General features: G+C 37.2%; 1 protein-coding gene across 1 annotated transcript; it reads right to left on the bottom strand.

Moving 5' to 3' along the window:
- Window positions 1-1496: 1496 nt before the first annotated feature.
- FBXO15 (F-box protein 15) lies at window positions 1497-24471 on the bottom strand. Its single transcript, XM_076332229.1, has 9 exons — window positions 24389-24471; window positions 22383-22487; window positions 17889-18131; window positions 17406-17615; window positions 15347-15476; window positions 12889-12971; window positions 11562-11707; window positions 5570-5694; window positions 1497-2027 (listed from the first exon to the last, which is right to left on the bottom strand). The coding sequence occupies exons 1-9, from the start codon at window positions 24427-24429 to the stop codon at window positions 1758-1760; spliced, it is 1353 nt and encodes a 450-aa protein (XP_076188344.1). The 5' UTR covers window positions 24430-24471; the 3' UTR covers window positions 1497-1757.
- Between the last annotated feature and the right edge of the window lie 966 nt (window positions 24472-25437).

A 25437-nucleotide genomic window follows, 5' to 3' on the forward strand; every position in this document is an offset into this window, starting at 1 on the left:
ATTTGCTATAAAACATTCAATTGTATAAAACAGTCAAATGCTTTAGAAATTGAAATTGCTTTTTAAAGAAAAAGGAGTACTTTGGAAATGCAACAAAAATTCATTTAGAATAAGCAGTGACAGAACTCTTACCATTTTATGGCTGCTGAGTGCCCATTGACTTTGGCAGCTTCACAGAAGGTCAGAGAACATACTTGCACATCTCAAAGGATCAATGCAGCCAGAATAATTCTACATCTTTGTTTACAGGCTTAGCAGTGAGGCCAACGACTGAGAGGACTTTGGGAGTGAGCTACCATTTCCTTGCTAAAGGTGGTGCCTCAAAGCCTAACTTCAGGCAAAAGAAAATCTTGACTGGCCACTTGTCTGTGCAGCATGAATTTCAGTGTCTGTTGTTCTGCCATTCATCACACCCAGTCCACTTGTTTAAAACATTTGTATTACTTCAAGGGATCCCAGTCACCATCAGCATTCAATAAGAAAGAAGACAGAATGCAGCTGATCATGCTTGTTACACTGGCTAACCACCAAACACAGAAATGTTTCCGTTTCTTCATTAGGCAAGGTTATAAAAGTCAAACTCGAACTGAATCAGCCTTAACTTTATTATCTTTGAAAGTTAAATTAAGAAACAACCCTATCGCTGTAGTATAGATCGAAAACAGAGAAGTAGATAGTAGTAGTAGTACAGAAGAAAACAGAGAAGTTATTTTTAAGGAAATCACTACCATAATAAAGTCACAGAAGTCAACAATATAGTTACGCTTTTTTCTTAACAGACTACTGTGAAACTACACAAATTTGCTGTGGTTTATGACGCTATGTAATGACACTGGAATCCCGATATCATGTCATTTTATTTTTTTTATACAGGGAGTATAGAAGACTTGGTCCTACAGTTACTTCAAGGAACCTGAAAGATCAGGAACGTACATTCAATTTTTATATGAATACTTATTGTTAGATAAACAGTATCAGATATGCATTGTTTCCAAAACAACTGAATGTTACATACATTCAGTACGAGCAGATGTCAGCTCAGCTGTCCTGATAATTGGCACACTTATTCATAGGCCAATACATGAGGCAATCTACGCTCAAATCAGACAGAAGGTTAGAACATGTGAAAACAGAATAAACAGGATTTTAAAGAAATTTCATAATAGATATATGTGATTTTCTTAACAAATGCCTTAACTGCCATATTGTTCAGATCTGTAACTTCCTGTCTGCCTTTTAAATCCTCTACTAGAATACATTTAAGCAAAGTCTTTTCTGAAAAAAAGTATTTCCGCATTTAACAAAACCTGTTAAAACCTGGTATTTGCCAATAACACCCTAATGCATCTGAAGAGAACAGCACACATGCTGTTTTACTACTAGGCATAAAAGTCTATGTTCTCAAAAACAGTGTAGCTTACATAAGCTAAGGCATCTTCACAGTTAACCATAGTAACAAATACCTATAAAGAAAAATATTCTTAAAAATAATTTCAATATTCCCAGTACCAGAAACAGACTAACCATGTGATGTTCAACAGAGAAGACAAACATTCATGTATATCAACATGTCTCTTCAATCCTTCCAACGCCAATTAAAAACAAAAATTATGCAATTACACTTGTTACTGAAAAACTAAAAGGCACAAAACTTGCAGGAACAGTCTTGCTCATTGGTATCAATTTTAAGCACCAAAAGTTTAGTGCGGTTTTGGTTGTTTTTTTTTTAAAGCAAGGAAATTAGTCACCCCATTAAGTCAGTAATTTGTTCCATACCAGTTATTTACCTTTTTGGTGCTTATATAAAGCACCAAATTGACTATAAAATACTCCTTGGTTTCTTCCAACCATACCAACTCAACACAGACTTTACCCTCTGAATCTGCATAGTCTGTGGTATAGATATGACCCATGTAGTCATAAAGGCTGGATGCCCTGGAAGACAGTTCCATGTAGACTGGGGCACTGAAACACCAGAAGGGCTTTCCAGTTTCATCCAAGAGAGTAACATCCATCACGTAGCAGTCCTACAAACACAAGCAGAAGATATTAATTCCCTATGCCATGGCACAGTAAGTAGATCTGTCACTGATTTTAGGAGAAATATCAAGGGTTCGGAGAGCAATTTTTGGTATGAAGGCTAAAAACTCAAAATATAATTGATAGTGCTCCACTGACTACTGCAAAGCAACAAATACTTATTTAGAGGTTTCCTACAGAAATGAAAATTGCAACCTACAGACATCAAAAACTGTGAAGGTAGCACCGCCAACCTAAATCAGACGTTATTTCTTGAACATTTTTTAAGCCTTTAACATCTGTGTTTCTCAATTATTAGTTACCTTACTATTCAAATAATGATAATCCTTCAATATGAGAAAGAAACCTAAGTTTAAACTCGGGTGCTAAACTTGTATGAATGCAGCAATGTTTGCAAAGATACTCAAAGAGACCACCCCCAAGGCATTGTACACACAACAATTACCCTTATATGCCAGCTATAAATGAAAGGTATACAGCACTTTTTGAATGGCTGCAAGCTTCAGTTCCCAAAAAGGTAATATTAATATATCTTCCTACCCTCCAAATAATTATTCCTTTTAAAAATTCTTGAAAATATTTCTTTACAACACTACACATTACATCATCTTATAACGCTGAAGTCAGGATGCCAATTCTTGGGCACTTGCAAACTGATGGTTTCACACATGCCTTAAAAGCATATGGGTTGTGTGTCATTGTTAATATCATCAGCTGTTACCTGTTCTCATGAGTTCTGAATCACTAAATGAATCAGATTATCTTAATTATGCTGTATATATGCTTTACTTCCAGCAGTATCATATGCTCCAAAAGCATAAACAAACCAACATCACATATTCCATGCCAAAAAATTAATTTGGAATGCTTTATTTCACTGTTGTGAAATATATTTCACATAGTTGTGTTTCTGTTGCTTTAACATTTCTTTCACTATTACTGTACTTCAATCAAACAATACAGAGCAGATGGCACAAACATAAGAGGTAATGCGATACATACAGTTTTCCTAAGTTTGTTACTGTAGACTATACTGAAAATACAAAATTCAAACCAAATCTGACGATCATTTATTAATTTAGACGAGCTATAAATTCACTTGAAACAAGAAAGAATTACTATTTTCTGGTCTGACACATTGCATATCAAAGGGCAATTATGAAAACTAAAGCAAGGTGGCCTTGAGTGTTGGGGTTTTTTTCTTCCCATGTATTTTCAACTATCTGTACTTCAGCAATTTACTTATTATAAAAAAATACCCAGACGTGCCAAAAAAAGCTTTTTTTTTTTTTCCCCTTAGAGTATTGGACAAAATTCAAATAAATTCAAAGTAGTGGCATGTTCTGCTGCTGTGGCTGATTTTATTTGGCCTTCACGTGTTTTAAGAGTTTGAGAGACTTATGTTAAAAGCCAAATTGAATTCTACCCACAGCTATGTGTTGACATGCACAGTCTCTCACCACAAAATGAGGAGTTTAAAAAAAAATTGATATTATTTATTTTTTCCTAGAAACAAATATTCAGTATAACTTATGCTGTAAGCACATAGGACAGAGCTAAACTAAAGGCTACAGCCATAGCTCTCTGTTTCCTCTGACGGTTAATTTTCCAGATTTTTACGTAGTACTCATGATTATTTTCATGGAAGAAAAAAATTCTGCCAAGCAGCTGGAAATCATATAGAATCATAGAATGGTTTGGGTTGGAAGGGACCTTTAAAGATCATCTAGTCCAAACCCTCTGCCGTGGGCAGGGACATCTTTCACTAGACGAGGTTGCTCAGAGCCCTGTCCAACCTGACCTTGAATGTTTCCAGGGATGGGGCATCCACCACCTCTCTGGGCAACCTGTTCCATGTCTCACCACCCTCATTGTAAAAAAACCTCTTCCAATTTAAATCTACACTGTTTCGGTTTAAAACCATTGTCCCTTGTCCTGTCACTACAGGCCTTGGTAAAAAGTCTCCCTCAGCCTTTCTCATAAGCCCCCTTTATACATTGAAAGGCCACAATAAGATATCCCCGGAGCCTTAATTTTCTGATATCTGCCCAACACGGCAGCAAGATTTCCTACTTCCTATCGTATGCTTTTCAAGCAAATGAAGCATATTCTGTAATTATGTGCTAAGATCCCACTAACTTTAAGCATGCAAATAGTTCTAACGAAATTAATGGGATACACAATAAAAATAAAATAAACTAATTCGTCTCAAATTTTTCAGAAGCCTCAAAAACGCACCTATTCTGCATTATGATTCTCAAGGAACATTCATGGCAATTAAAGAAAGATGGCAAACAATTGCCTTGAAAGTATTTTCTTGTTAGCTTGAATTCTAATTACCAACATACAGTATTTTTATTAACACACATAGGGGAGATTTGTTGTTCTTTTGAAAACAAACACCCAACTCAAAAAAGTTTAGTACAAACTGAGAACAAATGCAATTGAACAACCTGTCACTATGCAAACAAGGAATTTGAAGAAAACAAATTGCTATAAGCAATTAGAGAGGGAGGACTGAATGGAAACTGCAATTCAAGCTCAACTGCAGTTGATGTTCCCAACAGATACTAATAGGTTACTAAGTTTTAAGATAAATTTTATATTCCTCATTGCATAGGAAAGCTGGCTGACACTGTAAACCATAAAGCAAGTATGTTAATGTCTATGAGCGAAATATGTTATCAAACAGTATTCCATTCCGCACTTATGTGGGATTAGCAGAAAGGACAGTTTTATTAATTTTTACTTTTTTTTTCAAAGTAAGTGCCAAAATTTAAACCAACCATTGAACAAAATCATTTTTCAGTATACATTTATCAGAATTTTTGGTACTTCTGAAATACCCATGCAGCTGAAGTACATTTAAAAATATGTGCCTTCACCACTATTGCAAAATCTACAGAACTACTCTCAATTTTTCTTTAAAATAATTCTTTTAGGAATTTTATACAAGAGAGCGAGTGAGAAGTCCTCTAGAATACAAAGAGTTAATCCAGCTGACCCACGGACATGACTCGAGCTAGGTGCTGACTGCATGAATGTGGACTGTAGTTTCTGCCTGTGTCCATCAGTATTTTAATATTCTCCAACAGTTCCTAACTTTCATTGCACATAAATTGTACAACAGATGTGCAGAGTATTTCCCTGGGGTTCAAGACTTATTGCCCAGAAAAAAAAAACAAACCAAAAACCCCACAAAAAGCACATCTGCGATACATTTTTTGTCTAGCATTTCCAAGCAGTGAAAGTCAGTCACAGCATCTTTGCTGAGTAGGAAGCACTGGAGTCATCACACATGCATAATGGGTCTATCATACAATCTAGACTCTAAGACAGAAATGATAAAACTATTTTTCCTCAAAATTCACATCATTTTTGCAATATTTGAATTGAATTCTTTCTCTAGTTACACACACCTTCCAAAAATAAAAACCTTTTTTTTTTTAAATTAGCATATTTAGGATGCATAAACATCATTCTATTTTGAGATAAGCATTTCCAGAAACAAAAAATATTTCTGACTGACCTTTACATTGCCCTTAAACACATCTGTTTCCCAGGATAAGCCAACCGTCCCAATAAGAGGCAAGTGCTTCGTATTATCCTTTAAGCTTACAACTATAAGCCTCAAATATCCATTTTCAACGTCACCTGAAAATATTAACAATATATAACATTATACTACTACAAATCAAATTAAGCCCAAGTACACTGTAAATGTTCTCTCTGCTTCTCTCCATGTCTCCAGTTTCCTCCCGCTCACTCATAAGGAACCCTGACACCAACAACTAGATAACCAGCACTTCATAGAGAATTTAAGTCACAGTTCAGGGCTTTGATTCTGTGATCCACAGCAGAAGCAGCAGCTAAAAAATTTGGTATATTTGAGTATAAAAATCTGAATGCCACGTAAAGGACTTACGCAAGGATGCAAGAAGTAAATTCTATGTTCAATATTCCTAATTTCATGCCACCAGTGCCTCCATCACTGCCCACTCCCCAAAAGTCAAGTTCAACACATAATATGTAAAATAAATCATGAGATACCCACCCCCCCTTTTTTCTTTTTTTTTTTTTAGTCTCTCTACTCTGTATGGTAACTCAAATAACCCTATACAACAGGGTATAAGGGTAACTATCAGTCCTCCCTGGAAAAGATACTGCATCATTTAAACTGACAAGCAGTATGCCTTGATTTGAATCAAGTTTTTAAAGTATGGATTTGTTCATTTTTTAAATAGCTTCCCAAAAGCTCGCTTTCATTTTTTGACAGAATTATGAAATTTCCTTTGTGATTTTTTTTTCCTAAACATAACCATATTTCTTTGCTATGTCTTCCTCTCCTCCCAGAAGAGATTGACTTTTTTTTTCCCTTGCTATTGGAGGAGGAAATTTAACCAGGGAGTCCAACAGACTAATTATACTTTGGGGTACATCATAATAAACAAGATCTCTGACTATGAAAAAAAAAAATGCATCACATCATGATGCAAGCAGATTTCTTAGCAGGACATCCCTTAAACAAATTTCCTTGAACAAGAGATACTCTCTTAAAAAAGCAAACGAAGGCACCAGGGACCTCAAAGAAAAAAAAAGGAACAGAACTAAGTATCTAACACTTGCAGAAGACAGGTAAGAAGGGACAGAAGGAATTCCCAGAAAAATACAGCTTGTTAGGATCTAGTAGCAGGCCCTGGATGATAACTGAAGGGGCTTGTAGAGGTTTAAGACGCAAGTGGCAAAAGTGAAAAAAGAGAGAAGTGTTTTGCCTGTGGTTCTCCTTCAGTCAGGCCCAAGCAGCAGCATGAGGCTGAAGACAGAAGCAGCAACATCACAAAGGCTGGCTTTGAGTTAAAAAGCTAAAGCCTGCATGAAGGAGCAGCAAAAGCCTTTGCCTGGTGGCTGCTGAAGGCAGACAGCTGGAGGCAAAGTGGCAGAGAAAGAGAGCCCACAGTTTACTACAGAAGCCAGAAACTTCTCTGAATTGGTATTGTGGGGCCAAGCAACTCCCAAGAGACGCGTGGCCACAAACCAATGCTGGAAAGACATCACTCACAAGCAGGGAGTCCAAAGAATACTTACTGTGTGGAGGAAGCAGCCCAACACATGACAGCGGACAGAAGCAGCAGGTTTTTCAGTAGTGACACTGTCTAGAATAGGAGTGTGAATACAGTGGAACCAACATAGAATCATAGAATCATAGAATCATTGAGGTTGGAAAAGACCTCTAAGATCATCGAGTCCAACCGTCAACCCAACACCACCATGCCCACTCAACCATGTCCCTAAGCGCCTCATCTACACGTCTTTTAAATACCTCCAGGGATGGGGACTCCACCACTTCCCTGGGCAGCCTGTTCCAATGTTTCACCACTCTTTCAGTAAAGAACATGACTATGCCCAGGAAATATTTGGTGTGGTTGAAGGAAAATGCATCACTCCAGACAGTGATTTCCACTATCCTTGCAGTGAAGTCCCGGAGAACTCAATGAGGAAAATGTAAGCACAATTCACTTTCAGGATCCAGCTCAAAGTGCAAAAAAGGCTATTAAGTTGATACCTACCCAAATGGTTCCGCTCCAAACCTCAGTAAATCAAATCTAATGACAAGATTTCATCCAAGATAAAAATATTTTAGATAAATAGTCAAGCTTTACTGACTGAACATGAAAAGCCCACATCTAAAGTTGAGCTTTTATACGAGACTTTAAACAACATCAGTCAACAAGCATTTTTTCCAAAGGACTATTCAGTTATCTGTAATTCAGATTTGAATGGAAGCAGCTATTCCTCTCACTCATTCAAAACAAATGAAAATTTTAATGGAATAAAGACAGATTGAAAAAAAGCATATAAATTAATATGCTTTTTTTAAAAAAAGCTAATAAATTAATGAAGCCCAGGACACCACTACTATTGCATGGTATTAATAACATGAACTGCTGCATTGCTAGATGGGTCACCTGGCTGAAGTGTAAGTTATCAATCCCCTGTTGCAGTTACTTCTTAACCTTAAGCCAGAATGGAAAGAGGTGACACAGATCAGGAATCTGAAGGCTAATTACTCATGGGTTAGTTAATCCAATCTTTATAACTTTTTTTTTTTAAATATAAAAGCTCTGTTGCAGTCCTCATATCTAGAAGAAAGAAAAAGTATGCCTAGAAATTAGCAAGAAGCTGAAGTGCTAAGTACTGAAATCTCCCCTTCCTCATCCCAGTCAGATAAGAAAAGGAAATTAAAGGGCAGAGCAAGCTATGTTAAACATACCAAGGGAAACATAGAGGAAGCAAAGTGGACAGGGCTTTCTTCAGCCTGATCTAGAATTTGTTTCATTGTCCCCTTATAATATCTACAGTCCAGAGTTTATGCAAGACACGTATAGCAGCAAAGCAGCACTTTAATCACTATAGGTTATAGGGAACAAATATTTCCAAATAAAGGGAATACCAATATAGAGAACATACATCACGTAGACAAACCTCAGGGGAAAGAAACAAAGAGCCCAATAGTTCAAAGGCACTTATTTTAGCTAAAAGCCGAGAGAGTTTGCTTTGCTAACCAAGCCTTTGTTGCAAGTTGTAGTTTGATTGTTATTTTCACAAGGAACGCTGTGTTTAACATTAATTCCGGTGGCAACAACCAGCCTTACCATGCTGAAATGGTCATTTAAATTTGCAAGTCAATCTTCAAGGTCAAGCAAAAGCATTTCAAATACATGATGTGATATTTTACAAACAAATCTTAAAAGCTCTCTAAACTCACAAAATCACCCCATTACATTTTGCAAGCACAACACATCAACTTACATCAACAAGGAATAACATTGAAAAGCCAAAGCTTAAGACTACCATATGGCTACAAATCTATGCTTAAAAATTGAAAAACTAGGTAAATACATTTCAAGAATGTTTATTAAAAAGATAGATGTAGTATTCATGGCTTCTATGAGTCATATGAAAAGCCTGTCACAGCTTCCTAAAACCAAGAAAAGTTTTCTAATACATTCAATTCAATTTGAAAGTATTTGGCATATTCACCCTACAGTATCTGTCAACAAGACCATATTACCAATTCTGTTTAAATGGAAGGAAGCATAAAATAAAATGCTAAAAAACAGCTAAAACAGAGCAGCAAAACAGCTAGTTACTGCAGTGCAAGTATTAATAACAGGAAAAAAAAAAGATCTGAAGCCATATATACTCCATCCACTTGGTTCAATGAAGTGTGATATAACTTTTTAAATTTAATGTTAAGAATTTTGCAGAAAGAATTGAAAATAGAGCAGCAAAATGAAGCACATTAATGAACACTAAAAAAAAGCAGACAAAAACAAAACTAAAGGTGAACAAATAATTCAGTTATTCTGCAGAATAACAAATGGGTATTCCCTCGTAGCTTAGGAGTGTCTACAGCTTCCTAATGGAAACAAATAAATAAGTAAAACCCCAGTATAATAGCTGACAACTGATCTGTGTCTCAGGTTGTGGAAACTGCCATTCACATGTCACACCCATAACTTAAAATAAATCTGGACTGAGTAGAGAATTTTAAGAAACAGCAAGACTTCTCACTATGTCAGAGACCTCCATGCTTCAGAGCCCTCCCAGAGAATGGGACAGAGTATGATTAGAATGGAGCCTAAAAACAAAGCGCAAACCATCAAATACAACCAGCTTGGACAACCCTACACTGTTGGCCACATTCAGAAACACCATGTTTACCAGAAAGAGCAAAGTCAACAACAAATTACTGTGAAGATATGTGACGGCAGACAGCCGTAAGCTGCCTCACTACATCATTTTTGAACACAAATTATGGAGGAAATCAAGCATCTTCCAAAAGAAATTATTGTGCAAGTACATGGAAGGGGCTAGATGACAAATGAGCTTATTGCCTGCAGAACCATGACTTCAGCTGGCTGATGTCCTGTGAGAGCAGAATCTAGCGGCTGTCGCACAGCTAAAGGACACAAAACCAAAACAGTTCAGAAAACACTCGTGATCATAAAACACCAGATTCACTAACTAGCAAAGTGAGATGCCATCACAACTGGATGTGATGGATAGCTCCTGGACATTTGCTACAATTTGCATAAATATCAGCTTAATTGTTAACAGAAGTAGCTTCTAAGCAGCAAAAAAGTTATACCAACAAAGAAAAGTGTGCCACATACTGCTTTCTCTTGTAAAGCTGTATTGCTAGGAGCATAAAATTTTCATTTTAGAAAACAAAACATGACATTCACCTGAAAAAAACCCCAAACAAACCCAAAACCAAAAACCCAACCCTCTGGCCAATTTACAGAAGAGACTTTTTTTTTTTTTTTGAGGGTATAAAGAGGACTCCTGTATTGAACAACACCTCAGGAGAGATTTCTATTGCTACATGGATAGAATTTCACTGAAGTTTTACCCTTATAAGTATTCCTGTATTTCAGGCTTGGAGCTTTTCAGGAATCTGAAAACATCTATGTTTCAAATTCAAAGGACTACAACACTCCACACTGTGCACAAGGCTACAGTTCTTGGAGTCATCAAATACAAATTAAAAAAAAAAAAAAAAGTCACAGGGAAATTTGTTCTAACACTGTAAAAGCACTCAAGGCTGATAACAGTGCCCTCTACTGTCTTCATCAAAAACAGTGTTTTCTGAAATCAACAGAAGGCTCATTAGTACTGTTATCAGAAAAATACTGGGGAGCAATAATTAATTTACAGTGTTTAATTTTAATTGTTTAATGTTAAGTTTAATATTTTAATCTGTCTCTGCTGACAGAAAGACAGCTGTGTAGCTGTCTGTGTAGGCAGGGTGAGTTGAAGTTAAATCAAGAGACATCACCCATATATTTTGCAAAACTCTAGTAGACTTATTAAGTTGGGCTGTATGTGAACAACAAGGATAGCCAATCATGTCTCCTTAAAAGAAACACTAAGAACTGAAAAAAAGCAGCACAGTTAAAAACAATCACTGAAATTGTTTACTACACAATGAAAGGATGTCAGAATAGGCAACCTTAAGTTAACCTAAATAAAAGCTATAAATCTTAAAGTTCACAGTATCTTCTACAAATATATTTAAATATTTAATCTGTCAAAGCACCTAAAGTATACTTGAGAAGAATTCTACAGAAATACGTCTCCAAAATGTATGAGGACAAACTCACTCTCCCTTATAGTATACACGTGGAAGGAACATCAACCTGCACCAAAAGCTGTGCCACTGCATTATTAACTCAGCACTGAACCAACCAAAAATATTCTGACAATCTGCAGAACTTGTATCTCAGGCCTGACACTGTATCAATGTAATAGCAGGCAGACTTCATATTGGGCAAGCTTACGACATCACACAATGCACCATCCAGATATAAAGAAATCACACAACAAACAAAAAGATAGCATACTCTTAAAAATCCATTTCAGTTTCTCCCCTTAAAACAGAGATATTGGATATAAGAGGGAAAACATAACAGCAGGGATCATTTTCAAAACAGACATTACTGTTCTGTGAACTCTACCTTTTCTGCAGAAGAGGCTCTTGAATGTTCCACACAGGTAGGTGCAGCTTCCACCGTGCATATCAAGATGTAGACTGTAGTCATGCAGTCCATATTCTGGGTCAACATCATCCAGTACAGGTTTATTAGGTGGAAGGGCATATTGACTTAAAAAAATAATAATAATAGAATTAAGGATGGGGGAATGACTTTATAGAAAGAGATATAGTAAATAGCCCTACACTGAGACTATCATCTTAGGAGAGGTTATAACAGGAAAAAAATTATTAGAAGATACAACTTCTCTTCTTTATTAATGCTTTTGAAAATCAAATATCTCGAGTTCATCATATCTCTTTTAAGCTGTCTAATATAGTGTCTAATACTGCTAATCAACTGTCCAGCCTAGCCAAAGGCAGAAAATACGGCAGTCAACTTTAAAAGGTACACCTGTTAAACTCCAAAATACGGACTTGTTTACGCACAAAAAATGCATCAGCTTAACTACAAATCTAAAAGTCAACTAGCTACAGACTTCTCTGGAATAGCGGTTATTGAATATTTTTGTCTGTGCCAAACCTAAAAGAGAAACTACTGCACACAAACGACCAGAAGAGCCCAAACCCCAGAGGTAACTGAGCAGCTCCTACATAGGATCCTATTTGGTAGTAAGGGAGATGGTACCTTCTGTGTGAAAAGAGCCATACTAAGTTATAGCGGGCACATAAGACTACCAGTAGATACAACAGCATCTGAGCAGAAAGCTGAGGGGGAAATAAATCCCCAAAATCATCGTCTAAAGCTAAAAAACTCCATCTTTTTAAACAGTTTACAGTGTATAAACAGGTATTATATTATACGCTGCAATATACACACATACACAAATACTTCATAGGAAATCCAGCTAGTTTTTCAATAGGACTGAAAGATAAATGCAGGCACCTTACCAGTTTACTAGAATTTTTTCTCCCCTCTTACGCAGCTAAAGATTAGTTTCCTAAAATGCCTCCCTCTTTTCTAGGTCTTTCAGATAGGAAGAAGGAATAAAAAGACTGCTTGTGAAAGGGAGAAAGTATGGGCAGTGTATTTCTAACTTTCACAATACAGCAAGTACTAGCACACTTGTATGACTAAATTATCTCCTTAATAGCATAACAGTGGCAACATTTTAGTATGAAAATACTTCTACAGCTTTGTATACAGTTACCATAACTGTTGTTTATATTAAACAATAGTTAATTACTGCCTAAATATAAACCTCTTACCAGCAGCCAATTTTAACTGTAAAACTCAAAGCTTTATTCAAAAGGTTATCTTTATTACCCACAAAGGAGAAACCAAAACTTACACAGTAGCAGAACCCAAAGTGCTTCTCTCAAGAAGTTGATGATAATGAAGACTCGCCATAACAAAAGCAATTTCATTTTTCTCCTGAAAAGTTAATTACAGTAGATGTATTTTCATCTGGAAATACTTTTTTTGACAAGGTCTTCCTGAGCATTAAAATTCATAGATAAATGCTGCTGCTTATTACTCTGCCAGTTACTGTAATAACGTTAATAATGGCTTGCTTTAACACTTGGACTCCTATAACTGCTACTGTCTTTTCACAAGAATACAGAAGATATGTAAAAGATCACAGCATTTCTACATTATGGGGAAAGGGAGGGAAACTAGCTATGCCAGGGCAAAAGTTATCAGCAGCAATCCTTGAATTGTACTTCTATAGCTTCTACTTACCACTTTAAACCAGATACCTAAAAAGAGTCAAACAGCCCTTACTCCCAGCTACTAAATACCTAAGCATCAAGCTTATTTTCATATGTAAGGAACTATTTGCAAAGAGGGCTAACATCAGTGAGGAATACAGAGCTATTCAATAGAAATACTGAATTTCAAAGTAAAACCCCAGATGTCTTCACCAGATTACATACTCCTGGGAAAACGGTAAGACATACCTTCTATAGGCTCAAAGAAAACTTCAATGTGAGAACTAAACAGAGCCAAAGGTGTCTATTTACTTCAAGAACACAGAATGCTAGGATTTCAGTTCTTTTTTTTTTTTTTAAAGAAAAATGCATTTTTAAGTACTTCATTTGCAAACACATAAGTCAATAGCAAAATTATTCACTGCCAGCAGTCTATTACTGTCCTGAAAATTGGGCAACTGTTGTTTTCAACTCTCTGGGTTACCAAACAGAAAATGACATCTTCTACTCAAACATGGGAGGTTTTTAGCTACTCCTGTACTTCTGTAGTGCAAAATTACAGCTATAAAAGATATAATGACAGAGATTTATCAATCACAGAGTCTCTCAGTCTTTCTCTATCCAAATACCAGAAGGCCCACATAACCCGTCCTTCATTGTCACAGCTACTAGCATTAACAATTTCTGTTACACAGCTAAGCTATGTGTAAAAAAACCAAGATGTGTAGCATTCACAATTATTACACCCATCTATAGTTAACTGCCTAATGTTACTCTGCCCACATAGAGAATAAGAACAGCTGTTCAGAAAAGTAAGCAGGAAAAATATACTAGAGTGAGGCATTCGATGCTTAACAAGTTTGTAGAACTTAGTTATGATTAAACCATTTCCAGGTGCTGAAAGAGTTCTCTTTCCCAGCATGGGGAGGGGTAACATGCTAGCAAGACCATAGGGACAACACCACAGGGACGCCAATCTACTAAACTTCTGAAGATACAAAAGAAACGGCTGTTCACTTATCGGAGCTTTTCATAGATTGAGACAACCCATAATAGGCTCATGCAGGTCAGCCAGTGTCACGTTTTCTAGGAAATGGACACCTTTAAGTAAGAGTGAAACAAATATTCCTGCCGTGGTTTTAAACAAGTCCTCTGGTGATTGTGCACATTTGAAGTAGCAAGAGTTTCCAGCTGGAAATGAGACACAGCTTAGAGCAACTGTTCACAGGCTCCCTGAGGGAAGTTCCTTGCCAGTGCCAAATAATATAAACCTATGTCATTAACATGGCTGGGGGAGGAAGAAAGGGCTGCCACCTCTGAATTCAGTCCAAGAGCAGAACACCTGAGATAAGCTGCCATAGCACCTAACCGTATGCAACTTCAGGCAGACACCTAGGTCCCAGTGTATTCAGTGCAAAAACACAGATTCCTTTAGAGTAGAAGTCTACTTCAGATGTTCTGCACTGCTCTCGAAAGACATTCATCTCTACACACAGCCTACAGAAACTAACCCCCTAACTTACACACTTAATACCAAGAACTGAATATCCCCAAAAGGGCACGAATTACAGCGTTCCTACTGCTGGAGCAGGATACAACTACCTGGTGATGTAGACTAAAGGAAACAACTAGCAAAGTTGCCTTGTGGGAATTCATCACTTTGAGTGATGGGGACAGGGCAAGGCATGAGTCAGGGAACGAAGCACATCTCTCCTCAAACCATTCTATTTAAAATGTCTTTAGGATATCAAACTCTGGCATGTGAAGAGTGCAAAATAAATACAATTGAACACAGAAATAAGATCAGTACAGTATCTAATATACTATGATACATAACCGTTCTTTTAATCAGACATGGTTTTTTTAAAAGTACAGATACTCCTGCAACAGCTCTTTAGAATACAGTGAATCATCAACTCGCTGTCCCTACCTGTATTTTCTTGTTGTTAGTTTAGACAAGATCTTCCAAAATCCAAAGAAAAAAAGATAAAAAAAACGAAACCCCCAAACAAAAAACTCGCAAAATCCCAAACTACAAGGCAAAAGAATCTGTTTCTTCAAGTCATAATAAAGTATTGAAACAAAATGTTATCTTACCTTCCAAAGTCCTACTAAGAGTCCTGGATTCAGGTTGAAGAGCTGGACAAGCTTATCAGCACCCACTGCTACGCTACTTTCAGTCAGGTTAGCAAGATGGTATTCAGCAATTAAGGAACGTCGACGAGGTCTTTGAAAAGAACATACAGAATGTAGCAACAAGACTATGTCTCCTTATTTATGTAAAAGCTCAGTCTAATTTCATTTTTAACTCTGAAGTCTGACCAACAGCACATGACGAAAACGGTTTTGAAAGCATTCAGCATGCACAGCCATAAACTTCACTTATGAACAACTACAGCATACTAGCAGGATCTCAACAACTAACAAGAAAAGAAACAAAAGCCACCATAGGATGGCCTAATATACTACTTAAAAAAGAAGAAAAACTTGTATGCTTACCCAATATTTCAAAATAGTCACAGAATTACTTTATAATTTGGTTTTAATACTATGTTGGTACTAGATAGAATCACTGAACATTTGCCAGTATGAAGCAAGCTACTAAGACAGAAAATTCTTCCTCCACAGAAGCAGAATTCAAAGGAAAGGATCAAACTGTACACATAATAAATTAAAAGCTTCTGTTAGTGGAAGCTTTCCTTTTTTAGAAAACTATTTCCAGATTTTGCCAATAATTAAAGCGATTTAGCTCCATAACACCCTTTAACTAAAGTTCATACTTCACAGGCGTTCTTAATGGCTAATGGTGCATAAAAAAGAGCAGAAAGCGGAGTCTGTGTTACCTATTCAGAATGGAGAAATAACTCTTTCTAAAACCCTTCGCAGACTTAGGCTCTTATTATATTCAAAACCATTCCTAGATTTCCCAATAGTATCACAGTAGTATCACCTACCACTACACACTGCTTAGGATGACAGCAACCGACGGGAACTTCATGACATTACCTTGAACTGTAAGATTTGCGGACATCAACCCTTTCCATCTTTAAGTCAATCAGGCTGGTATAAATACAGGGACTTTCCCAAAGTCCCTGCACTAGCTCCTTACAGTCTTAACATTCTGACTAACATTCTGATATTTGTGAAATCATTACCTTCATGTATATTCACAAGCTCTAACAACTTACAATTCTGTGAAATAAATACACTAACTGCCTGCAAGTTTTCTTTCACTATTTTCTACATATGAATCATCATCTTGGTAAAACAACTACATTTCCCACATAATTTGACTGCAAGACTTGTTTAGTTGACTTTACACAAAAGGCCTCTCGATATTTTTTTTTTTTTTTAAGGCAAATACTTTGCTTCTGCTTGAGGAACCGTGGTTTTTTTAGGTGAACAACAATTCTCTCTTTTCAGAGCTCTACTGTTAGGGGTTTTGTGTAAGAAGCACGTAGCTGATACTGCATATACTAAAATGACACATAAGACACAGACGTGTAGAAAACTCCTTGACAGCAACCAAATACATACATACATATCTCAAATACAAATACACACTTTTAATTTAAACATCTTTTCTCAGAATGTAATGCCAGAAAAATATTGTACACACTTAAGTTACAAAACAACAGCTATCCCACATCGTGCTGTGGACTACTTTTTTTTTAATATGCGTGTACTTATATTGTACACACAGCCAAACACCAAGTTCCCTAAATTCACATACGCACCTATCAGACAGAAAAAAAAATGTTAGTAACATAGATTACCTGATTGTAGCCACATAAACATTGATGAACTGTTCCAGTCTAAATGTCTCACATTAAATTCTCCTAGATTTACATGTTTGTTTCATGCTCATTTGTATCTATGCCTTAGATTCAGCTTTCCAAGGCAGGACCTATCAGTCTGTATCTTGCATGCCAGTAGCTACATTAACCTATGAATTAATGTCATAGCTTGCTGGATTATATCTATTTCTTGCTAAAAAGCTCTACCAATGAAGAGAAAGCTTTGGAAGAAATACTACAGAGAGGCTTTCTAAGAAAAAATTAACTTATTAAGTCAAACCAAGGTCAGACAACTCCTACAGATACATTATCAACCAGTTACACCAAATAACCCTCAAAAATCCTATGTTAAAACTCACCCATTCTTGCTGGGAGCTCTGCTTTGGTCAGGAAGCAACGGCGTAACTCCGAATAGTTTTAGGGTTGACAGGATGTCTAAGCATGGCCAATTTGTACTATACCAAAGTATAGTAACAGATGTGTCCTTAAACGATAGGTTTGCCTTCTCCACTACATGTTCCTTTCCATTTTTATCCTTTAGAACAATTATCCAACTCAAGCCAGAGGCTCTGTTATTTAGGAATTGAGAGGGGAGAGGGGTGTTGAAAAAAAAGATTCTCAAAGTGACAAAACTTAAACTATGCTTCCAACAGAATTTCTAAATTTCTACTAACTGCTACTTATGTTTCTCAGGCTAGGTCATTTATAGGCTATCATCGTATCTTCCCATTATGATATACATTTTATAGCTCTATTTCCATATCCCCCCAGCATTTCCAAAGCCATTAATATTCTGTACGTTGTTCTCGAGTAAATATCTTCTGTGACAAGGCATTGCTTACTTCATAGCTTCTTTGTTTTTACATGGAAGACCCGTATAAGGATCTACAGGTTTAACAAGTCGCATTACTCTAGTTTTGACAGCAGCTATTTGTTTGAAGATGTATTCTTTCTTCCAGTATCCAGGCTTTCTATCATGTAGAGCAGCACAGCCCAAGGAAACAGTTTCTGTTTGTTCAGACTTCATTTTCCAAATTGTCCTTTTTGGTTGAAAACAACTGGAATAGATTTTCAGCCAGATTCCACTGAAAATAAAAGTAGAATAAAGCGGAAAACCACATAAATTTCAAGAATAGTTACTTAATTATTCTTATACACGTCTCAGCTACCACTGAGCATAATGTTAGCAGAAAAATACAAAGTCCTAGATTATCAGCAAACTGGGTTTGATCTAAATCTAAGTTTATAGAAGACCAGAAACTGTAGCCTCCTAGGTTCTAGTCAAGAAAATACAAAGGCACAGTTGTACACTTTTCCCCTTCTTGACCTTCCAACAGCTCAAATGAGGTCAGTTTCCCTAGTGCAAACATGAAGGCTCAGGAACCAAAAGATGCTAGATGTCAGCATTTCTCATGGGCTTACTACGTTATCTCAAAGAGTATGAAATCTCTGAACACATTTCTTGTTCTGGATTACACATATCAAATGAGATCCACTTACAACTTTCTGCTCTACCACGGGGGGGGGGGGGGGGGGGGAGGGAGGAAGTTATTCAGTTAATTCTTACTCTATGCCAGAAGGTTGAAAAACATCTCAACTACATATACAGAAAATGTTTGACTAGCGCTGTAGAAAGTAGGATCATCAGATACTGGGAACTTCCCACTGTTTTACGCCTCTCAATAGCACACTAGAGTAAGTGGTTTTTAAAAAGCCTCCCTTCCCCTTATGCTACTACTTCCTTCACAGACGCTCGCTGAAGCAGATTTAAAAAAAAAAAAAAAACAACAAAACAAAACAGTACATATCTGAGAGAAAGCTATCATGAGGAAACAAAGAAAAGATAACTCTTGTCTGTCTTCCTGAAAATATAGGATCCAGGATGAAGCTCAGAGACAGCATAGCCATACTCAGTGACTTAAGTGAAAACGGATTAAGGTTAAGCAGTTACTTTTGAAAATTCCACCCCAAAACAATTCCACCTCACACAAAATCAGCTAGTGGAAAAAGTGTTTTAATACCTCTTAGTCAACAAAGGCAATCTGGACCTCTCAGGTTTCTCACACAGATCCAGCTGAAAGTGGGGTGGAGGAGGGCAATTAGAATCACCTATGTTTGGTGGAGGTACCACTGTCATGTCAATCCCTTCTGCACTCTCTTTTGAAAAGCTCAGAGAAGAGATGTCTTTTTGAAGAGATCAAAGAAACATGCAACAGGAATGATGGGTTTAACCTCTTTCCTGTTAGGAAAAATATGAGGTCACATTTCCGCCCCCCACAGCCCGGTATCTCTAGGACAATTCAGGGAATATTGAGTACAAGAAGTTACAAGAATTCAAACAAAAATCTGTGAATAAAGGTTTCCAATAAGTTTTCTAATTTTAAAGTGCTAGCCACACAGTCTACATAACTGCACTAAAGAAAATTAATAGCAACACAAACAAATTCTCTACCATTTATCAGCAAGATTACCTTTACCAGTCCTCACTTATCCCCAGACAAACTTAGACTAACATGCTTTGTAATGCATTTTTCACCTCCTTAAAGCATTAAAGCATTCAAGGACTGAATCCATCCCACACTGCCTCCTACCCATAAAAACCACTGTCACTTCATCAGCTGCTGAGAACAAGCCCCCACATGCCAAGAGCCAGGCTCTTTGTTATTGATGCAAACCTTCCAGCCTGCTGCTCTGCAGATATATATACAACCTCCCACTACCATTTTTTGAGTCAAAGTTGTTTAAAACACACAGACCCATAAGCTTCTATGACTGGTAAAGGGGGTTTCACAGTCAACATGAGCTTCCAACTTTCCTTTCACCAAAATCGGGAGGGGGGAACATGAAGAACAATCCCATAAGTAAAACAAAGGTTTAAGATACTTCAATTTTGAGACCAGAAAAGACAAGACAACCCAGTTATCAGATAGTATAAAAAATTTCTGATGGAGGGAGAAAATTCTTATTTAACTCCAAAGCAGCTAAGAATTGCAGGATGATGAAAACAGAGGTGTCCTTGACACACCATCATCAGGGGAAATTGAGCTGTGTATCATCCAACTGGTCTTACTCAGCCTAAAAAGTCTAGTAAGATGTCCTCCTATAACCCTCTCCTGTTAACTAGAAACCCCTTCCCAAGACAGACATCCTTTCTTTCGTGGGGAGAGATACTCAGCACCTGGCTGCATGATGCTGAAAAGACAGGGGTTAGTAGTAGGCATTTCCTGCATTTTGAAGGTACAGTCTCAGGCAATATAAGTTGAATGAAGACAGACTTGCCACCAATACCTACCACCCTTCTCCTCACTCTCAGTTACATATTGCTTCTTCCTTTCCCAAAACAGCATTGTGCAAGCAGATGAGAAATCAGTTCAAGAAGCTCAAAAATTCAGTCAGGGCAGGGAGGCAGAGGAGAAAAAAAGGGGGACTTGGAATCAAAAGTGTTTAGGGAGGTATCACTGCCCCTTCATCCTCAACTTCTGAAGAATTCAGGGCAGACAAATCAAAAAGGCATCCAACAGGGAAGCACGAATTTGCCTCTTTCACAGCAGAATACGTGTCACTTTTGCCTCAAAGTGTTAACTATAATATTCATCTCAAGGCCTATAGACAACCCAACCACTTAGTGCTAACTCAAATGCCAGAATCAGACACACACCATTGTCAGTCATCACTTGACCACAATGGCAAAAAGATCTGGGCAAGGCAAAAAGATCTTCCCCTGTGCTCTGGCTTCTCACTTCCTTTTATACAAGCATTTTCTGCTGGTGATAAAAACCCTCAGGCTTTCAGACAGACCATCTATGTGAGCTTCCCACACTGCACGACAGGAAGGCTGGAATAATACCACATGCTGAGGCAAGGGGGATGCAGAAAGGGGGGTCAGAAACATTTCCTTGCCTTCAACAGTTACACTGAAGACATCAGTGCCAAGGAACAGTTAAAGCGCAGACATTATTTGAAGAGCCCAAAAACAAAGCACTGCATTAGGCAGCACAGATATATCATGATGAAAGACTGATGGTCCTGTTGCATCAAGGGCAACATCCTGTACATCCAGGACAGCAGAAATATCCTCAAAAAGATACTCTGCCTAAAAACCAAGATCAGATTTGTCACAGAGATATGCAGGGACTTCAATTAAAACTTCTGTTAATTCACCACAAGATTCAGGGACTCAAGAAGGTTCATGGAAATCCAGTGGGAAGAAGTGACCTGGTCCCTCTGAACCAGTCTCCTAGATAAGGGAAAGTATCTCTTCCTCGAATCCCATTTGTGCACATACAGTAATCTCTGTTGAGATTAGAAAATGGAAATAGACATTGTTGAGATGGAGACAGATGAATCAGCTTCCCTTGAACAACCACAATGATTTTATCCTACCTTGCTATCCTGAAGTGGAAAACGCATATTAAGATATATAATTTGTGTCAATTATGCAATTTATAGCTACATGCACCTGCTGACAGCCTCAAAAAATAAATCTGGATTATGGCCTTCCCTTTAAATTCATCAGTTCTAAAGGCATCAATGCCAATATCAACCGATTCACTGTACAAGTTTTGGCAAATAAGTGAGAAATGGATGAATACCAGATGCAGCAACTTCCTATATAGGAAGACATTTTCTCATTTAAACAACACTAATGCAGCAGAATCCTAGAAAAAAAGGATACCCAGACGTCCTAGTTATCGCATACCAACAGAACCTGTCCTCTTGATCCTTTCATAAAATTATCATGATACAGGTAGGAGCAATTTGTGAACTCTGTATAAGCAATCACTTACAAAAAAATGTGTCAGTATTTATCTTCACTCCTTTTGTTTTCATTTAGAAGTCACCAAAATTTGACAGAAAGAGCAACAGATAAAACCCACTAGTGAATCACTTGACTAAATCAAACCCTCTGCAAAAACCTGATGAAAGAGCTAAATAAGTAGGACTTCAAAATTATGAAAGCTATGACAATTCTACAAAGCTACTGGCTACACACCACTAAGGATTGCCTGAACCAAAAAGCCTGTGCAGGTGCATGTGAATACAAACAAATATATGCAAATTTTACAACAAAATAAATGCTAATAGAAACATTTCAAAACACTGTATTTATTTTTCGCCTCATAACTCCCATTAAACTTAACAGGGCTTGCACAGCTGGAATTCCATACAACACGTTGTACTGTGAGCTATGCACTACATTTTCAGCAGAGTAATTGCCAGTAGGTACATGCATCAGTGCTCTGGCATCAGTGAAACTAAGTTAGAAAGACTCATAACTCAGGTAAACTCAACTGCTGCATGATTAAGACTAGCACTTATGCTTCCCCCTTCCTTACTTGTCATTGGCCAGATGATAGAAGTGCCTATTCACACAACCAACACACAACAGGGACACAGCATCCAAATAGGAAAATATCTTCATCAGCATTTCTGATGGCATGCTGGAAAACAAGAGAAATAGCGTTAGACTTGCCTGCAAACTCCAGAAATGACAATGGCAAAGAATTTTAATCCCAAACCAGAGCAAAACAAAGGAGAGAGAAACTACCAGCTTGTAAATACACAAATCAAAACTCACCTGAAGAGTTAATTTGCAGTTTGGGTTCTGATTTGTCTCTCTGATCTAAAATATTTGCTTAAAACAATTCACCACAATCTATTCAAGTGGCACAGCACAATTATGTAAAAAAAGTTACGGGTTTGCATTTTCATTACACTTTGTTAACTTTACCCCAGTTTGACATGAAACTATCTCATTCAACTTCAGTTTCTCACTGCTTGTACCATGATTTTAAGACTTAGTCCATAACTACCAGCATTTGCCAGAACTGCATACACTCACTCTCCTCCTGACTGTGGTGTCAGGTCTCAGGATGGACCAGGACAGAAATGTCCTAGTGAGATCATGCTCTACCTCATCAAAATCTTCAAACCACGTGTGCTCAGGGGTCTCATACAGTTTTCATTTATGTCAACAGAAAGATGTGAACTTCAAAATAAGAGCTGAGTGGCATCTTGAGAACATTAATGTTTCTGGGAATCTGTAAGGCTGCCTGAAATGCAGGTGCCAGCCTAAGTACAACAAGCACAACATAACCTGGAGATGAGTCACCATGATTTTTGTATTAACAGACAGAAACTTCATACCCATCAGGTAGTATCTGGTAACTGCACAGTTTAAAAATGATGTATTTTATACTCTAACTTTTTGGAGCGTAAGAGTATGGTAACATCAAAATCACCACTGAAAATACAAGCTGCTGTGAAAGTCAACACCTCAGCTGTGTCTCTTGTCCATTTACTGCTGTGTCATTTACAACGGTTGCTGATTTATAATACTTTATTCCAGAAGCATATAGCTTTTAAGCATAGAATGATAACAATGCTATACTCCAAGGTCTGTATTAAAACTCAGAATCTTAGTTGCACCAACATAGAGGCAACCGTGCCAAAACTTGCACAGTTATTATGTGAAATAACTCAAACACTCTAAGTCCAAAGCAGTTAGTGCATTTATTCCAGAGAGAATTTAGAAATGATCCCTTAAAAAGCTGCAAATTAGCTAAATAATATGCTTGATCTAGAATTCTCAACAGTAGTTTTTACAACCATATTATTTTTATTTTGAAGGAAGCCGATAGAAAGGCAGTTTTTTTCTTTTTTTTCTCTTGTCTTTCACACCAAACTAACAGCATAAGGGATTGAACTGGCCATACAATGGAAAACAGAGGAATGACTACACAGGAAGCTACAAAATGTATAAAACAAAGTAAATTAATTAATCTTTCGTGTAACATATTCTTAGATGTTTTTTGTAGAAACGTAACTAATTTTCAAAAAGAAAACAACTTACGATTATCTTGCAAGCACCCTTTCACTGTCAAACAGGGAGCAAATATGCAGCATCCACTTTATTCCTCCCCACTCATCCCACTCCACCAGCCTAAGCCTCTCTATACAAAGCAACAAGCATCAAGAGAACATCAGAAGTTTAATTCCAAACTGGCTTTTATTGAAGTAATACAATAACAATTTTTATTCTCAAGGAACAACACACCCCATGATTTGCAAAGTTGTTGCTGAAGGCTTCATATGACCTGGAAAACCTACATACTTCATATGAACTTCGAAAAGGAAGTGAGGGAGAACCATGCCACAAAACATTAGAAGGTCAACATAGGATCACAAAGTAGGCCAGGAAAGCAAATCTTTTCTGTTCGTCTCGGAACATCTGACACAGAAATCTCCAAGGTATGAACAAAGTAACTGTAAGCAGTCAAAAGATGGCTTATAGTCTGCAAGGGGTCTTCCACTCTTACTCTTAAACTAAAGACATACTCACCTCTCAATGCACAAATTAGGTTTCGCTTTTATGGAAGGCATCAAATACAGACTTTTAATTCCAGCATTTACAGTTTCAGAACATTTCCCAGGTCCGGCAGCAAAGCTCCTTGACCTACTTCTAAAAAAGAAAAGCTGTCAGGAGTCACATCATCACAAAATGAAGAAATACGCATACCGTGCATACCTAGACACCAAGTCTCAACTGAGACAGGATTCAGGGAATGCATCACATGGTAACTCGTTATTATCAGTTCACAAATTTGAACAATTATCACCAAGTTAAAATACCCGAGATCAGATATTAAAATTAATTATTTAAACTCATAGGTGTCTCTCCTATGATTAATCTCTCACAGTAGTCAGAGGGGAATAGTGCCGCACCACCAAATCAGTTTGAATCTGGTAGAGATCTATTGATGTTGGACAGCTGCACCACTGTGGCCACCATAATCAAGCTCCAGACAGGCCCCTGCAGTAAGTCAAACTCACTGATTAATCTTCTGTTTTGCAACATTACTCCAGAGATGTTTTTGAGCCATCCAACTTTGCTAAGCTATTAAAAGATATCAAATAAAACAATACCTTGAAACTTTCTCAAAAACTGAGAAGGCTCAAAAAGAATTCCCTTGACTACACAACAGAATCATATTTGAAACAAAGTTATAGTCTCATTTCAGATTTTCCCCTGCTGAAATACTCCCAGCTCTGTGAGATAAGTGTTAGTTTGACAGGCAAGATGGGTATTAATGTTTTTATTGCTCATTAACACATAACAATTTGGACAGAAATTACTTTCTCTTACTAAAGAAAGCAACTTTGCATATTTCTAACACAAATAAATTCTTACAATTCAACTGGCCCCACATTTTTTTCCAAGATTTCTGACAGTAAGGACTTTGTAAGCAAATACTGTCATTAAACCACATAGAAATATTCAGATGGAGTTTCAGTCTTAATCAAATCCTTACATTCATACCCACTGATGCCACAGAGCAGGCAGAGCTCCCCATATACTCTATTAGTGATGGTTTGTATTGACAGCTGACT

The sequence above is a fragment of the Aptenodytes patagonicus genome, chromosome 2 (assembly GCF_965638725.1).
Source record: "Aptenodytes patagonicus chromosome 2, bAptPat1.pri.cur, whole genome shotgun sequence".
NCBI lineage: Eukaryota > Metazoa > Chordata > Aves > Sphenisciformes > Spheniscidae > Aptenodytes > Aptenodytes patagonicus.

What these genes read in the sequence shown, in the direction of transcription:
- FBXO15 (XM_076332229.1), bottom strand. Translation starts at nt 24,429, where the DNA reads ATGCCTTCCATAAAAGCGAAACCTAATTTGTGCATTGAGAG. An exon ending in GAGCCTCTTCTGCAGAAAAG is followed by an intron (nt 5,695 to 11,561) that starts GTAGAGTTCACA and finishes TAATATTTTCAG; the next exon opens with GTGACGTTGAAAATGGATAT. An exon ending in TGTTTAAGGGCAATGTAAAG is followed by an intron (nt 2,028 to 5,569) that starts GTCAGTCAGAAA and finishes TTGTGTTTGTAG; the next exon opens with GACTGCTACGTGATGGATGT.